General features: G+C 44.7%; 1 protein-coding gene across 5 annotated transcripts in view; it reads right to left on the reverse strand.

The window, feature by feature from the left end:
* Nucleotides 1-18542, reverse strand: part of ZNF26 (zinc finger protein 26) — a 29411-nt gene that overhangs the window by 1501 nt on the left and 9368 nt on the right. For 2 of the 5 annotated variants that reach the window (XM_035016748.1, XM_035016752.1), the window contains 3 exons: nt 16527-16653; nt 16170-16265; nt 9497-11489 (listed from right to left, as the gene is read on the reverse strand). In XM_035016748.1, coding sequence (XP_034872639.1) covers nt 10138-11489; nt 16170-16265; nt 16527-16653 — 1575 coding nt within the window. In that variant the 3' untranslated portion in view covers nt 9497-10137. Of the gene's footprint in view, nt 1-9496; nt 11490-16169; nt 16266-16526; nt 16654-18542 lie in introns of those variants that run through there. The other 3 variants (XM_035016750.1, XM_035016749.1, XM_035016753.1) reach the window with 3 other exon arrangements.

An 18542-nucleotide genomic window follows, 5' to 3' on the forward strand; every position in this document is an offset into this window, starting at 1 on the left:
CGCCCCCGGCCCGCACGCGCCCCCGGCCCGCACGCGCCCCCGGCCCGCGGGCCTCCGTGCGGTGCCTGTGGGTCCGCGGGATGCCACCAGGGCTGCGGCGGAGCCGGGGGGCGCGCACTCGCCTCTTGCTTGGCGGCGAAGGACAAAGAGAAGGGGCGCAACCCGAAAGCGTCAGGGGCCGTGTGAGTGCGAGTACGCGTGCGCGAGAGCAGGACGCCTTTGTTTTTGCTTTTCTCTCTCTCTTTTTTTTTTGGTCACTCCAGGAAGCCGCCTTTGAACTACAGTTCCCAGAAGGCACCGCGGCACGTAGGCGTCGCTGCGTCCGGGGAGCGCTGGTCGCCTGGAGACGCGAGGGCGACCGCCCGCCCGGGAGCGAGCGGCGTGAACGCGCGTCTGGGAGCGCGTCCTAATGCAGAGGATTAGGATTTCGGAAGACTGAAATCCACCAATACGTTAGAAAAAAGGGGGAAAGAAAGACAACTGGCTTAAGAATTCAAGTGAGGAAATAAAAAATGTGTGAGTACATTACGTTAAGTAGATAGGAATTAACAGGAAAAAGTAAAGCTGATCCATAATTCAAGTGCTGGGGGGGGAGTTATAAACCAGTCACTCTCCTTACAAAGAGACAGAAGGGCAGGATGATAAAAAGAGAATAACCACAGACATGTATGAAGTCGAATGAGAATCCTCTGTACGCTAAGCAATTAGAAATTCTTTATGAAACAAATGATTCTCCAGGAATGGATGTGTCAAATTTGACCCGAGAAAGGAGAAAACCACGTCATGAGTAAAGATGAAGACAGTTTCACAGATCCTGTGCCAAAACACATCAGTCACTGAGTTTCCGGGGAATTTTTTCAAGTGCTCAGAGAATTCTTACATATAAAATTACCAGGGGAAATAGAAGAAGGAATTTTTCTACTGACTACTCGGCATAAAGACCCCAAAATCGACAAATGTATGGTTTGAAAAGAAGCTCAGACAAAACCTGATGATGACTACCCATGCAAAAATTATGACTACCCTGAGAAATTATCAATAGAGAGAAGCTGGCAGTACCTTATGAAAATGTACTATAACGGAGTGGAAATACAGGATAGTGGGGATATTCATTAATATCACCCTATCAGTAAGTCGAAGGGAAAATATAATCCCCTCAATAATATGAAACGAACTTTTTTTTAAAGATTTTATTTATTTGAGACAGAGAGAATGAGAGAGAGAGAGCACATGAGAGGGGGGAGGGGCAGAGGGAGAAGCAGACCCCCTGCCGAGCAGGGAGCCCGACGCGGGGCTCGATTCCGGGACTCCAGGATCATGACCTGAGCCGAAGGCAGTTGCTTAACCAACTGAGCCACCCAGGCGCCCGGCTCAGGTCATGATCCTGGAGTCCCTTGTTGGGCTCCCTGCTCAGCGGAGAATCTGCTTCTCCCTCTGCCTCTCCTCCTGGCTTGTGTGCTCTCTCTCGCTCACTCTCTCTCAAATAAATAAATAAAATACAGACATTAACCATAAAACTAGTATGCTACTTAATGTTGGAACATCAGGAGGACTTACTGACAAAATATGGATACCTAAGATCAATATTTTTAAAACTGAAGTGATGGGGCGCCTGGGTGGCTCAGCCAGTTAAGCATCTGCCTCCAGCTCAGGTCAGGATCCCAGGGTCCTGGGATCGAGTCCCACATCGGGCTCCCTGCTCAGCGGGAAGCCTGCTTCTCCCTCTCCCTCTGCCTGCCTCTCTGCCTACTTGTTCTCTCTCTCTCTATGTCAAATAAATAAAATCTTTTAATTAAAAAAAATAAAATAAAATTGAAGTGATATTTGAAATGCAGAACATACAGGTAATGTGTTTCAGTGATCACTGCTGAAATATATGTATTTCCACATGATTGGGATTTTATTTTGTAGATTGTCAATTATCCTTTGCTTATTTTTCTGTCAGGTTCTTTCTCGACTAGATTCATGGAGTTGATGTATGTTATTTACTAATTCTCAATATGCAACATGTTTTAATTTTTTAATTTATTCCTTGTCTTTGAACTTTGTTTATAAAAATGTTGGTCCGTTAGATTTTAGTTTTGACATTATAAAAGTATGTAGATTTTCCTTTATAGTTTCCTTATGTGTCTTATAAAGAAATCTTTCTCTTGGGCACCTGGGTGGCTCAGTTGGTTAAGCGACTGCCTTTGGCTCAGGTCATGATCCTGGAGTCTCGGGATCGAGTCCCGCATCGGGCTCCCTGCTCAGCGGGGAGTCTGCTTCTCCCTCTGACCCTCCTCCCTCTCATGCTCTATCTCATTCTCTCTCTCAAATAAATAAATAAAATCTTTAAAAAAAAAAAAAGAAATCTTTCTTTTGAAAGAGAAAAAAAAATCTTTCTCCATTTTGTTATTGTAAAATATTTCCTTGTATTACCATTTAATAGTTTCAGCATTTTCCTTTGACATTTAAGTTTTAATCTTTCTGGAGTTGTGTGTATGCATATAGTGTGAAGTAATGATCTAATTTCATTTTGTTTCCATATGGAAGCTAATTTCCTAGGTTACACATTAGAAGCCTGAAGGCACAGCATCCTGACTTTGTGGTTTTCAACATCTTGGCCTTGTGGCCACTATACAAGTCGCCCAACCAACTGAGCCCCCCAGGCGCCCCCCAGGCCAAATTTCTATTCCAATCACAACTGCTGCCTAAAATGTCACCCCAAAATCTTAGCGTACATAACAACGAAGATGCTCTCACGGTTCTGTTGGTCAGGATTTCAGGAAAGGTGTGTCTGGGCACTTGTGGTTCAGGACGTCTCACGCAATGCTGTCCGTTCGGTGGCTGCAGCTGGGAAGGTGGCCCTGGAGTATATGGGGAGGTGGATGGGCATCTCTCTCTTCCTGTAGCCTCAGAACCTATGAAGTGTCTCGGCGTGGACTCTCAGAGGCTCCCCCCAGCACCACAGCCTGAGGGACTGGCCACATGGCAGCCTGAGAGCTTCACGAGCAAGTGCTCCAGCCAGGACAGCAGAAGCTGCGTTGCCTTTTTTTTTTTTAACTTACGGTGTGTGTGTGTGTGTGCGTGTGCGTGTGTGTGCGTGTGTATGCGTCTCTGTGTGTGTGCCCGCGTGTAGCACGTGTGTCCGCACGCGTGCATGTATATGCGCGCATGCACGTGTGTGTCCGTGCATGTGTGCATGTGTCCACCACCACATTCTGCTGCTACCAGGGACCATCAGCAAATGGGACCCAGTGGGAGGAGTGGTACAGCCACACTGTGGAAGGGAGGTATTTAAAAGGGCTGGCTCTTGGCTACAGCCATCTTTGGAAAGAAAAATCCACCATATATGTCAAAAATGGCCCATTATCGGTAATTTCATATAGTTCAACCTAAGCGGACATATACAAATGTGTGGGGAAAGTAACCTAGATTCCATTTTACCCAGAAAACTTTCATCTATTTGGTCTATAATCATTGTTTTTCATAGTCTCTATCCAGATTTGGTAGGAAGTTTATACTAGGATTGTAAAATGAATTTGGGAGTAATCTATCCTTTTAAAAATTTCCAATACTGCTTGTATAACATAATGATGATCAAGTCCTTTAATGTTTGGTAAAATTTTACTGTTCAGTAATCTAAGCTTGCTACATTTCTTGAGGGAAATTTCTGACTACAATTTCCATATTTGTTACTGATTTATTCAGTCTTGCTTTTTCTGCTTGGTCCATTTTGGTCATGTATAATTTGCATGAAAATTGAGAATTTTTTTCAAAGATTTTATTTATTTATTTGACAGAAACAGAGAGAGCAGAAGCAGGGGAAACAGCAGAGGCAGAGGGAGAAGCAGGCTCCCCGCGGAGCAGGGAGCCCGATGCGGGGCTCGATCCCAGGACTCTGAGATCATGACCTGAGCCAAAGGCAGATGCTTAAGGACTGAGCTGCCCAGGCGCCCTGAAAATTGAGAAATTTAATCTAACCTTTCATATTTAGTGGTACATGGTTATCCTTAGTATTCTCCTATAATTTTTCAAAACCTAAATTGTCTGTATTTATGTCCTTTCATCTCACATTAGTTACAAGTACTTTCTCATGAATGTTCATGAATCTGTCACCCAGTCTGAGAAACAGGAAATTACAAATAATTTGCAGCTTCTATTTGCTGCCCCTCCACAGAAGGAGACGCCATCCTGAATATTTTGGTTATCATTTTCTTGCTTCTGTTTCATCATTTTGTCACAGATACATGCCTGTCTAAATAATACGTAATTCCATTTCACTTTATTTTGGCCTCTAACAATGATAGTATATCCCTAGGGCTTGAACATATGGTTTATTCAGTTGCAATTTATGTCACAGAACATATTCCATTGACTCTATATAATAGTTTATTCATTTCCCTTTTACATCTTTATTAGATTTGTTTTAATTGAAACTTCTATTGAGATAATTATAAATTCACCTGTAGTGTAAAAAATAATAGAAAGAGATCCTTATACTTTGCCCAGTTTACCCCAATGTTAACATTTTGCAAAACTACAGTACATCACAGCCAGAATATTGACCTTAATACAGCCCATAATACATACTCAGATTTCTCCAGTTTCACTTACACTCATGTTCATGTATGAAGTTCTATTCAGTTTTATCACCTGTGTAGGTTCATGTATCAACAACAACTGAACAACTCTTCAGTATCAGTACATGATACTGAACAGTTCCCACAGCACAAGATTTTTTTTTTACATTTAGTATTTTGATACTTTTGAAAATAGATTCATTTTATTAAATTCCATGTCGCAAAGCTTTTCTTGTATGTAGAAATAGAATTGATTTGGATATATTGACCTGACATCTGATCACTTTGCTAAATTCATTTTTTTCATCTATTTAGAAATGATTTGATACTGATGAAAAGTTGAAAAAAAAATCACAGAATTACAGAATTTACAGGATAGGGAAGATTCCTAAATATACTTTACCTACATTCCCCAGGTGTTAACATTTTACCATGTCTGCTTTCTCCATAAAAGAAAATACTTCTCTTGAAAGGTAGAACATGAGTTGCAGACGTAATTCCTCTACACTATGAACACTGCAGTGTCTCCAAGAGGGTCATTCCATTAACTAACCACAGTAAGTTATCAAATTGAGGAAATGAACCTAAATGCAGTACTGTTATCAAATACACAGAACTGATTCAAATTCCATCAATAGTTCCCATAAAGTCCAAGAAGCAAAACTTGGATTCAATATCCGATTTCATGTACCTTTAGTTACCTCTAAATTAAAAAAAATTTTTTTTTAATTTTAGGTAAACTCTAGTCCACACATGGGGCTCGACTCACGACTCCAAGATCAAGAGCCGCATGTTCCCCTGACTGAGCCAGCCAGGTGTCCCTCTTTAGTTACCTTTAAACTGGACCAGTCTTTCAGTCTTTCCTGACCTCAACATATTTAAAAGTGTTGCCATTTTCATGCTGAATGACTCTAACCTGGGTTTCTTAGGTGTTTCCTCAAGATTTATTTATTTTTTTAAAAGATTTTATTTATTTGACAGAGAGAGACACAGCGAGAGAGGGAACACGAGCAGGGGGAGTGGGGGAGGGAGAAGCAGGCTTCCCGCAGAGCAGGGAGCCCGATGCAGGGCTCAATCCCAGCACCCTGGGATCATGACCTGAGCCGAAGGCAGACGCTTAACGACTGAGCCATCCAGGCGCCCTCCTCAGGATTTAGATTCAGGTTACGCATTTTTGGCAGGAATACTACACAAGTGATGTGTCTTTCTCAGAGATCCATATCTATTTGTGCCAATAATAGCAATATTCATTTTGATTGCTTAATTAAGGTGGTAAATGTCAGATTTCTCTTTTGTAAAATTCTTATTTTTCCAATTGTAATTAATAAGTGTCTCGTGGGCAGAGGTTTTAAGACTTTCACCCACCTAATTTTTGCATTCACGGATGATTCTTGCCTAAGACAAATATTACTGTGCTGGCCACCAAGGGTTGAGTTTTCTAATTATGTCATTTCTTATGTATTAAGTGATATTTTACTTTAAAGAAATAAGTTTTCCCTTCTCTCCTACTTGTTTATACATTTGCATATTTATATCAATATGGATCCATGGACTTATTCTTTTGGTTATAACCCGTTATCATTATTTATTTGAATGCTCTAACTGTTCCAGATTTGGCCAGTGTTAAGCTGGTTGCAGTGTTCTTTTGACAAGACTCCATCATTAAATTTTTGAGGTTTGTTCTATGACCTGGCACTTGATCTATACTGTATAATATTCCCTGTGCACTTGAGAATAATGTATATTCCGCTGTACTTGGGTGGAGTGCTCCATGTATGTGTTAGGTCAAGGTTTATAGTGTTGTTCAAGCTGTCTATTTCTTTGTTGATTGTTATGGGTTGAATTGTATCCCCGCAGAAGAGATAATGTTGGAATCCCGACCACACACCTCAGACTGTGACCTTATTTAGAGAGAGAGTCTACAGAGATAATAATTTTTTAAAAAATATTTTATTTATTTAGGGGCGCCTGGGTGGCTCAGTCGTTAGGCGTCTGCCTTCAGCTCAGGTCATGATCCCGGGGTCCTGGGATCGAGCCCCGCATCGGGCTCCCTGCTCGGCGGGAGGCCTACTTCTCCCTCTCCCACTCCCCCTGCTTGTGTTCCCTCTCTCACTGTGTCTCTCTCAGTCAAACAGATAAATAAAATCTTAAAAAAAAAAGAAAATTGGAGGAAAACAATTTTTGTAATAAAGTGACAGAGAACTTGGCTAAACTGTGTTCTAGTGCTTCGTACAAAGAACTTATAATGAACTGGACCGTTTAGCTGAACAGGTTCCTAAGCAGAGTGTTGAAGACATGGCCTGACTTCTTGCTGCTAATAGTACAATTTGGGAGGTCAGAGATAAACTGAAAAATGAATTGTTAAGCATAAAGGAACTAGATTTTGAAAATTTGAAAGATTCTCAGCTTATCCATATTGCAAAAAATGAGAAAGCATGCTCTGGAGAGAACAAGGGTGTGCCTTGTGAATCCATCAGCCATCTCAGCAGAAATGCTACCAACTTGGACTGAAGGGGACAGAGAAAGGTGAATGAAGAAAGTCATTGGCTGTCTTGGAAACAGGCCAATAGAGCTCTCTAGATGGGCACATGGGTTATCCTTAAAGACAAAGGAAGAGTGACCCCAGGGCAGAGCCACCTCCTTGGACTCAGAGTGAAGCCACCTTTTCAATTCCAGAGGCTTGTCCACCATCCAGGGATGAGGGGCAGGGCCATCACCCAGTGGTCTCAGAGGACCGAGCATTTGGCCAGAGAATTATTCCCAGGCCTTAAAATCTAATGGAATTTGCCGTTAGGTTTTAACTTGCTTGGGACTCACAACCCTTTTTCCTGATTTCTCCCTTTTAGAATAGGATAGTCTACTTTATGCCTGTCTAATCATTGTATTTTGGAAGCAGGTAACCTGTCTAGTTTCACACATTCCCAAATGGAGAGGAATATTGCCCCAGGATGAAGCATACCCCATCTCACCCACATCTGATTTAGATGGTATTGAGAGATTCTGGAGTTGATGCTTGGGTGAAGTAAGCCTTCTGGGGGTGTTGGGCTGGGGAGAATGTATTTTGCACATGAAAAGGACACGGATGGGGGGCGAGGAGCAAGAGGGCAAACTTACATGTTGAACTACGTCCGTTCGAAAAAGATGTATTGGATTCTTAGTCCCCAGTACCTTAGGATGTGAAGTTAATTAGCAACAGTATCTTTACAGAGATAATCACGTGAAAATGAGATAATTAGGGTGAGACCTAAGCCAGTAAGTGGGATCCTTCTAAAAGACTGGGGCAGAGAGTTGGTAGCGATGAGCCCTGGGGTGTTGGCAGAGTAAGCCTCCTCCTGCAAGGCAAGGCCCACTTCTTCAGGGAGGGGAAGGGACTCTGCACCAGGACCTGGCAGGCTTTGTAGGCAACAGCATCTGCCACAACTCTGCCATTGTGGTTAGTGCCAAAGGCACCAGACAATACAATTAACGTACGGTTATGTTCCAATAAAACCTGACTGAGGGATGCTGAGACTTGAATTTCAAATAATTTTCTCAATTGGTGAAGTAGTTTTGGTCTTTTTGCAACCATTTAAAAACCTAAAGACTTCTTGGCTTCCGTCCATACAAATATAGGCAGCAAGCTGTATCTGACCTGCGAGCTGTAGCCTGCCAACGTCTAAGCTACGTATTTCCGAGGGAAGAGCATCCAGCGCAGTTTCTCAGGAGTCTGCCAGGCTGAGTCCTCACACTTCGGTCAGGTATCCCTACATGAACTGTCAAGAGACTACTTTTTCTAGGGGCCCCTGGGTGGCTCAGTCGATGAAGCGTCTGCCTTCAGCTCAGGTCATGATCTCAGGGTCCTGGGATCGAGCCCCATGTTGGGCTCCCTGCTCAGCTGGGAGTCTGCTTCTCCCTCTCCCTCTGCCACTCCCCCTGCTCACTCTCTCTCACAAATAAATACATCTTAAAAAAAATTATTAAAGAGACTACTTTTTCTATACCGATACATGTTTCTATAAGGGATTAGCAAGCATGTGAAGTGGATGGTTTAATTCAGCAACGTCACCGTTAACACTCTTCCTTGAGATGAGCTTTCAGGGCTTCACATCTGTCACTGTTGTGATTAAGAGCTAATAGGACCAGAGTAGCCATCCCATCTCCTGTGTCAGATTTCCTCATAAATTAAAAGCTCTTCTATGGCAATAGCCTTCAGTGTTCCCAGAATCTTATCATCAGGGGCCACAAGGTTCTTGGTGTAAACAAGCAATAGCACTTTGTACTATGGGCTAAAGTTTCCACATTGGAATGTAAACAAGAACCTGATTTTCTTCTCGCCTCAGGAAAAAAGCCCTCTTTTGTGACTTATACACTACTGCCCAGCAACAATTTATTGATTAAAGCCCTTCAGTAATATGAGATAGAAATTCACTCTCCTTAACGTGAGCAGGAAAACATTTTTATTGAAGAGAGGCGGAAGCACACAGGCCAGAAAACCAGGTTCAAAGAGGGACAGCACCCAGACTTATTCCGGGAAACCAATACAGCAGGAAGGAACTGATGGCCCTCCATTCTGGGGCAAGAGTAAGTGAGTCCCACACGTCCCTCTGGTTCACATGAGGCTGAGTCAGAGACTCAGGATCCAGGAACGAGGCTACCATGAGCCGGCAACGGGCATAATGCTCACCGGTAGCTGCCCTGAGAGACACCAACCCGGAGAGGCACACGCCAGAGAGGTGCTCCTCCGGAGAAAACGAGGGTGTTCTCGCCAATCAGTGGAGAACACACTCTGAACTGCTAAAATATAATCTCTCTCTCTGCTCCTACATAGCAGCCCCGTGATAACTGTCAGACCCACGTACAAGACTGCTGAGTAAGTAAACTCATTTGGGGAATAGAATCTTTCCATTTATTAAAAGCCACACTACTTTAGTTGCTAAGAAATAAAGAGACAAAACTGATATTTAGCATTTAATATGGAGAATATTAGGGGATGTTATTCCACAAACTACCAAATATATGCATGACAAGTTACATTAAAAAATAAAATACCAAAGTTTTAAAAAATGCTATTCAGTGTTACTCAAGAAAGTCACACTAAATATTTCTTAACCTTCAGAATATGTTCCTTGATGTTTTCCTGACCATTGCTTTATTTACATATTAAAATAAAAAACAACTTTATACTCCACCATGAAAAAATCCACCATTTAAATTGAGATTTTCTTCACTCTAAAACAGCTTCAAATCTGGAATGTGACTCTCCACACATACATTTCGTATGGGAAAATGCTTTCCTGATTTATTAAATTTGGCAAGTCTTAAATATGAATTCTCTGAATTTTATCTTTATCACGATGCTAGTGCACTTCATAGTTACTGCTCCTCATTCCTTGAGTTCTTGTCTACAGACTCATAGGACTTATTTCTGAAAGCTTTTGCCCATTCATTCCAAATATGATGGTCTCTCTCTGACTTAATTGATAGGAGTGTATTTTTAGGACTTCCTGCTTCTGCATCCCATCTCCATTATCATCTAAAGTCTCCTGAGAATCAACGTCTGTGAGAAAGTCCCTAACATCTACTTCATTCTAATTTCTCACTTGTGAGTTTTTCGATGTATACGAAGCCCTGAGTTCCAACAGAAGGATTTCCCACATTCAGAGCATTTCCACGGCTTCTCTCCTGTGTGAACTCTCTGATGTTCACTGAGGGACGACTTCTGAGTGAAGGCCTTCCCACATTCACCACACTTAAAAGGTTTTTCTCCCGAGTGAGTTTTCTGGTGTATCTGAAGTGACGCCTTCCTGGGATAGGCTTTCTCACATTCGCTGCATTCATAGGGTTTCTCCGTCGAGTGAGTCCTCTGGTGTATGATGAGCTGGGATTTCCCACAAAAGGCTCTCTCACAGAAACTACATTCGTAGGGTCTCTCTCCGGTGTGCGTTCTCCTATGTATAACAAGATATGATTTGCTGCTGAAAGCCTTCCCACACTCACTGCATCCGTAGGGCTTCTCGCCTGCATGCGCTCTCAGATGTGCAGTGAGCTGTTCCTTCCTACCGAAGGCTTTCCCACATTCACTGCACTGATAAGGATTATTTCCCGTGTGGATTCCCTGGTGAACAACAAGTTGTGTCTTCATATTGAAGGCTTTCCCACAATCGCTGCACTGGTAGGGTTTCTCCCCTGTGTGCATTCTGATGTGAACCAGGAGGTAGGACTTACTCCTAAAAGCTTTCCCACATTCACTGCATTTATGGGGCTTCACTCCTGTGTGAGTCCTCTGGTGTACGACAAACGGTGACTTCAAACTGAAGGCTTTCCCACACTCCCCACATTCATAAGGCTTCACGCCCGTGTGGCTTCTCTGGTGTAAAAGCAGCTGTGATTTCCAGCTGTAGGCTTTCCCACATTCACTGCAGCCATAAGGTTTCCCCCCTGTGTGAATTTCCTGATGGACGATGAGCTGTGACCTGAAGGAGAATACCTTCCCACACTCACTGCAGGAGTAGGGCTTTTCCCCCGTGTGCACCCTCTGATGAGCATTAAGGTTTGACTTGGCACTGAATGCCCTTTCACATTTGGTGCATTCGTAAGGCCTCTCTCCCGTATGAATTCTGAGATGGACAATCAGTTGTGACTTACAACGAAAAGCTTTCCCACATTCATTACACACACAGTTTTTTTCTATACTATGAGCTCTTTGATGCTTAAGAAAATAGGATTCTTCATATCCATGGAACTTATCAGGATTTTTTCTCAGACAGCTTTTGGTTGAACCTGAGTTTTGTGTCAGACCTTTTCCATGTGTGTTGTACTTATGGATTCTTTGTCTTGAAGGAACATGGGTTCTGCTCAGATGACGTTTTCCAAATGTGCCAAAAGCATAACTTCCCTCGATATTTTCAAACTCATCTTGATTTTTCTGGTACCATTCTTTCCAACCTTCTAGGAAAAATAAATATATATATACATATATATATATTTTAATCATCAATGTAGCTGATCTGGAATTACAGAGCTATAAAACTGTCATGTGATGAGTGTTTTTTGCTTAATAACAGGCCTCAGACACCGGTTCAAAAGAAATACTGGCCAAGCCCACATGTGCCATATATCTGAGCTATGGAGCATGAGGAACTGTGTTAAACCAAATCCCATTATGGAAATGGATGGCAAATTAGCAGTGATCAAAAATGGTTTCTTTTTTTTTTTAAAGATTTTATTTATTTATTTGACAGAGAGAGACATAGCGAGAGAGGGAACACAAGCAGGGGGAGTGGAAGAGGGAGAAGCAGGCTTCCTGCGGAGCAGGGAGCCCAATGTGGGGCCCAATCCCAGGACCCTGGGATCACGACCTGAGCTGAAGGCAGACGCTTAACGCTTAACGACTGAGCCACCCAGGTGCCCCCAAAAATGGTTTTTAAAATAGAAGCTTAGGGCCACCTGGGTGGCTCAGTGTGTTGAGTGACTGACTCTTGGTTTCAGCTCAGGTCATGATCTCAGGATGAGATCGAGCCCCACGTTGGGGAAAAAGAAGAAGAAAAAGAGAACACGAGGCTTAAGATGCTTAGCCTGCACTGAGGAGCCAACACCATTTATCTTATATCTGAATGTTATTATTACAGGGGCTTATTCAAAAAGTGAATTCAGAGGATACCGAGTAACCAGGGTATAACATTCAGATAGGTACGAGACATTAAAAGTAAGACTCAGTTAGCCATAGGAAAATTAGGAGCAAGAGCATTCCAAACAGACGGAAAAGCACATACAAAATTCTTGAGAAAGGAACACCTGTTTGGCACAGTTAAGAAATAGAAAAAATGGGATGCCTCGTTGGCTTGGTCGGGGGAGCCTGTGACTCCTGTCGTCAGGGTCATGAGTTTGAGCCCCACGTAGGATGTGAAGCCTACAAGTTTAAAAAAAAAAGAAAAGAAAAGAAAAATATTTTGAAAAAAGGTTGGGACAGCTAAAACCCAGAGTGAACAGAGTGCATCAAGAACCAAATAGGCAGGCAAAAAAGTTTTCATCTTACCCAAAGGTAAGAGGACACCTTGACTCGTGTTGTGCTTTCTAGAGTATTTTTATTAAAGATTTTATTTATTTGTCAGAGAGAGAGAGACGGAGAGAGACAGAGCGAGCACAAGCAGGGGGAGGGGTAGGCAGAGGGAGGGGCGGGCTACCCGCTGAGCAGGGAGCCCAAAGCGGGACTCAATTCCAGGACCCCAGGATCATGACCTGAGCCGAAGGTAGACACTTCACAAACTGAGCCACCCAGGCGCCCCTCATGTTGTGCTTTTAAAAGATGTTTGCCTGTTATGTAGAAAATGAATAGGAGAAGGGCTGAGAGACAAACGAGGAAGCCCTTGTAGTAGTGCAGGAAGACGTCACAGTGGTTTGGACTAAACTCTGGAGCTGAGCAAATGTGGAATGCATCTGGAGAGAACCAAGAAAATCTACCAAAGGACTGGGTGAAGGAGAAGGTGAGAGAAGGGGAGGCTTTAAGAACTCCAGATTTTAGGCTGGAGAAACAGGAGGTGCTGCTCTCTGAGAGAGAAAATGTTTGCAGGAAAAATTAAGGACTTTGTTTTGGATCTGACTACACTTGAGATCTCGGCTAAATACCCAAATGGAGAGGAGACAGCAAGTAGGCAGACAGACGGAAGTTCAGTGCTCAGAGAAAAGCAGGCGTCAACAACATGTAAAAGGTCTTAAACACCATGAAGGCTGAGACCTTCCAGGGAAGGTGTGCAGATGACACATGTGGCCGGACAATGATGAGGCCCAACAGGAGCATAATGCTGAGTGTGAGGCCCACAGGGCACCAGGAAAGGCACACTCCTTAGGGGCACAGCCTCATCATGTTGCTACAGCTGTCCTGTGGGGCCACCAGGGGCTCTCCTGCCTCCTCAGGACCTCCTGATAAACCCTCTCTCCCCACTCATGCGGGAACAGTTCGCATTATGGTTTGTGCCTCAAAGTAGGGCCACTAAACTCAAGGACAGGGGTGAGAATACCAAGACCAATGGCTAGAAGACTTCTCAGGCTTGAATAAATGCTCAGACCACTTTTGGTTGTTGGTATTGGCTTCACAGAATTAGTCGGAAAAAAAAGACTGACTGGAAGCTTGTTGGGTGGGTTGGTTTTTTTTTTAAGGTTTTATTTATTTATTTATTTATTTATTTATTTATTTATTTATTTATTTATTTGACAGAGAGAGAGAGAGAGACAAGCAGGGGGCGCAGTAGAGGGAGAAGCAGACTGCTGAGCAGGGAGCCCAATGCAGGACTCGGTCCCAGGACCCTGGGCCGAAGGCAGACGCTCAACCAACTGAGCCACCCAGACGCCCCACTTGTTAGGTTTCGAAGGAAACCTAAGCCTGGTCTGGTAACAGCCTATGATTCTTTAGTCCCAAATACGCCCACATCTGCACCAACAGACAGGACCATATTCTCTCCAAGCATCGTCTCATCTATGCCAACAGGACAAAAAGACTGGAGTGAACAGGGAAAGTATGCTAGAGCAAGAAGTCGTCTTTGATTTTTTTTCTCAAAGAGGAAAGTGTGTGATGGACCGCTATCCCCCATCCACCCCTCTGCACAGAGGAGCTTCCGTTAGTTTCCAGATCCTTCCCCACCACTGCATGTGTCCAGAATAGACCGCTGATCTTTTAAGCCCACGTCCGTCCAGATCGTGAGGCCACAGCCACACCCATCTCAAGAAATCCTGGCCTTGCAACTGGACTCGGGCCCAGGATGAGAACACAGGCTGCCTCCCTTGGGGAAGGAATGACGATGTTTCGTGTTAACATTAGCATTTTTGAAGCTGCACAGGTGGACAGAAGGGCCCATGCGTGGCACACCCAAAGGGAGGACTCACACTGCTCACCGCAGAGCCACACGCACTTCCCCTCTTCCGTGCCCCAGCCCTGACTGGTGAGGACATGGTCCGTGTGGTCCCCCACCGAGCCCTCCCCGCCCCCACATCACGGCTAGTTCAGGCACTGGCACGTCAGCTGTAAGAAAACATGCCGGCAGGCTTCTGAGAAAGAGTCTGGGGACTGGTGAAGGGGATCTTGGGGAAAGAAACAGGACTTATCCAGTGACTCCTGCTGTGTCTGCATATGATGCCTGGCATGGAGGAACCTACCAGGACAAAGGAAAAGAAAAGCATAACCTCTCAGGGTGAGAAAAGGGAGGCAGATGGATCGCTGACATCACCAAGCTCCTTGTTTTTTTTTTTTAAGTTAGATAGTTAGTTAGTCATCTATGTACATACGCATCTACTAATCTATCATGAGGGGGAGAGAGAGAATCTCAAGCAGTCTTTGCACTGAGCACAAGCCCAATGCAGGGCTCGATCCTAGAACCCTGAGGTCATGACCTGAGCCAAAATGAAGACGGAGCCACCAGGAACCCCTGACATCACTAAGCTTCTGAGTTAAGCCACTGTGGAGCTGCTGTCCTATGGCAGACAACTGTCATCTGAGACTATAAATTCCTTATTCTTTATTCTGGTTGAACAAGGGATGTAAGATACTTGTTTATTTTCTCAGACGAGTGATAGGATGCTTATGAAAACAAATCCAGCAGGAAGAGCTAAGGAGAAGACTAGAGTTCTCAAATATGGCTAAGAATTTGAGCTTCCCATGCCTGAGAGAACACTGATCTAGTCTGGGTGACAACTGAGGGGACAGGAGCTATGAAGATAAAATAGCGGCAAAAACAGAAGCAGTACTAAGATTCGCAGCTGTACTGAGTACTAAGCACTAAGATGGTACCACGAGCGCAACAGCAGCAGTAAGAAACGTGGGGAGGCCAAAGACGAAGAGCTCCTTCCCATTTCTGCTACTGAGAATGAAAAGTGAGGAAGCCCGGGGCTCTTTACAAGCATTTAACACGCGGGACGAGAGTGTAGAAGGGAAGAGGATGAGGATATCCGTGGGACGTTATGACATGGGAGAAAGCAAGCTTAGGCAGAAGAGCCTTTCAGCTGTTACAATATTGGTGAGAGAACAGCCAGATTTGGGAAATACGCCCTTCTGGAGGACTCGAGAGGGAAGGATAAAGAGGAGCCAGGAAATGTAAGGTGATAAAATCACTTCATGACACAGGTGAGACTGGGCTAGGTTTCAGAATCCTTCAGAAAAGTGCCCAAGAAAGTAACAGCTATAATTTCACAGTGAAAGAAAAGGAAACAATGCATTCTCTGAAGAAGGTGATGCTGAGCAAAGGACGAGGAAGACTGAGGGATTTATCTGTGGAAGGCAAGAGAGAAAGTCAACGTAAGGGAAGTAGAGGGCGTGAGTCACACGAAGGGAGAGGAGAGAAACTCTCTGGAAGCGAGGACAGCTAACGCAGTCCATGACCATGGGAAGGAAGGAAGCTAACCCAGAAAAACATCTGAGCAGAGTGCAGACAAGAAGGCATGCCTGCCCCTCAGACCCAAGAGAGGGAAGCCCAAACATGGGTAGAGCAATGGTCCTTTCCTTTCCTGAGGAGCTAGCTTGGCTAACTTGGCTCCTCCCGAGTTGCCCCAGTGGTTCAGGGGCTTCAAAGCAGAGCTTCCACACAACACTGCCTGAGGTTCACGCCCACACCCCCATCTTCCTGGTTCCCACTCACCCACCTGGACAGCTCTGACGGGAAACTTTGGCATTTATTATCCATGGCTCCTCTCCTTGCTCCAACTTGAAGATTAAATCAGGTTTGGTACCATGATACCCTGTTGATGGAAAATCATAAAGGATGTGGCCAAGCTGCTAGGGACTAAGGGATCCAGAACTACAAAATGAAACTGCTCACTGGCACTTGGGGGAAGACTACACGAGGAGATGAGGCCCAAATAGGGACTACGAGCCTTTGATCTCTGAAGTTCAAGCCCGCAACCAGGAAGTCCTCTGGAGACCTCAGGGTAGATCAACAAAAGAAAAAGGGTGGCGATTTATAAATCACAGTCTGAGATGGACAGAGAAGCTGCACTTACCCACAGACACCAGGTGGCTGTAGTTCTCCAGGATCACATCCCTGTACAGGTACTTCTGCGTAGAGTCCAGTAACTGCCACTCTTCCCAGGTGAACTCCATAGATATATCCTTGAATGACAATAATCCCTGGAATAATATACATCCCATTCAATTGGATACCATTACGTTAGGTGACGTGGAACAGATGTACAGGACCTGGGAAGGAGAGATGTTCCTCCACAGACTGCCTCCTGTGCCCAGATCAGCACTGACTTTCAGAATAAAACAAAAAAAAAACCCCGGGGCGCCTGGGTGGCTCAGTCGGTGAAGCGTCTGCCTTGGGCTCAGGTCATGATCCCAGGGTCCTGGGATCGAGCCCCACATCGGGCTCCCTGCTCTGAGGGAGCAGGGAGCCCGCTTCTCCCTCTCCCACTCCCCCTGCTTGTGTTCCCTCTCTCGCTGTGTCTCTCTCTGTCAAAAGATAAATAAAATCTTTTAAAAAAATTAAAACAGGGGCGCCTGGGTGGCTCAGTTGGTGAAGCGTCTGCCTTGGGCTCAGGTCATGATCTCAGGGTCCTGGGATCGAGACCCATGTCTGGCTCCCTGCTCGGTGGGGAGCCTGCTTCTCCCTCTCCCTCTGCCCCTCCCCCCGCTCGTTCTCTCACTCACTCGCTTTCAAATGAACAAATAAAAAAAATCTTAAAAGAAAAAAACCAAAAACTTTTGAGCTTCCATGAGCCAGATACTGTTTTTGGTCCCAAAAATTTCAGGACGAACACAACCAACTTCTGCCCTCAAGAAGCTTCTAGTCTTGGGACGCCTGGGTGGCTCAGTTGGTTGAGCATCTGCCTTTGGCTTGGGTCGTGATCTCGGGGTTGTGGGATCGAGCCCCATGTCGGGCTCCTTGTTCGGCGAGGGGTCTGCTTCTCTCTCTCCCTCTGTGCCTCCCCCTGCTCTCTCTCTCTCTCAGATATAAAATTAAATTAAATTTAATTTAATTTAAAAAAATAAAAGCTTCCAGTCTTGTAGAGGGAAATAAACATTTATACATGGAGAAGAAACAGGTGTTACAAGTCTTTGATTAAAAAAAAATTATCCAGGATATATTTTGCCCAGAGATGGAGAGAACAATTCTAAACACATGGGAAGGTGTGACATCTTGATAGCTGTTCAACCCATCTTGAGTCTTAGACAGAGTGAGAGCTTGGCACCATAAAAAAAAAGGCCAAATAGGTAAATTCCTAGCCTGCCCCTAGCTGGGCAGGGGGCGGCAGTCCCCACCAGGCAGTTGTGAGACAGTAAGTGTGGTTCCTGACATCTCTGTGAACTACCCAGAATGCCTATAATAAGTTTCTTTCATGGGACCAAAAAAAAAAGTAGTAACAAGCTACAGGTCCTCACAGGATCATTCAACAAACATTTCTGAGACACTGACAATGTGCCAGGACTGTTCTTGGTGCTGGGGGCTCAGCCATGAACACGTTCCCTGGACTTAGTGCGTTTCCATCCTTGCAGGGGAAGGTGACAGTAAACACATAACTACCCAACAAGCAGATGGTGATGGTGCTCTACCAAGAAGCAGGGTAAGGGGATAGAGCCCAGGGAGGCAGGTGTAGGCAGATGGAGTGGTCAGGAAGCTCTCTGGTAAGGGACTATTTGGGTAGAAACCCAAGTGATGTGAGAATGATACCAAGATTTGTGCAGAAGAGCCTTCCAAGAGGCATGAAAACAAAGGGCCAGGACTTCAGGGCTCAGAGGGTATGGTAAGGACTTGAGATTTCATTCCAGGTGAGGAGAGGCCATCCGAAGGCCTTAAGCAAGAGTGGGATGTTCTGACTCCCGCCCAAGATTAATCTGACTGCTGTGGAGAAGGGAGGGTCTTGGATCTGGGGCAATGAAGGTAGCTGGAAGTAATACGCAGTGGTTGGATTCTGGGCATCAAGTGAAGACAGAGTAGACGACATCTTGACGGGAGATGACCAGCACAGAGAGAAGGGTGTTGAGGAGGACAGCAAGGATCCTGGCCAAGTAAACTG

Source organism: Mirounga leonina, unplaced genomic scaffold, assembly GCF_011800145.1.
Source record: "Mirounga leonina isolate KUSES-001 unplaced genomic scaffold, KU_Mleo_1.0 Mir_171, whole genome shotgun sequence".
Lineage (NCBI taxonomy): Eukaryota > Metazoa > Chordata > Mammalia > Carnivora > Phocidae > Mirounga > Mirounga leonina.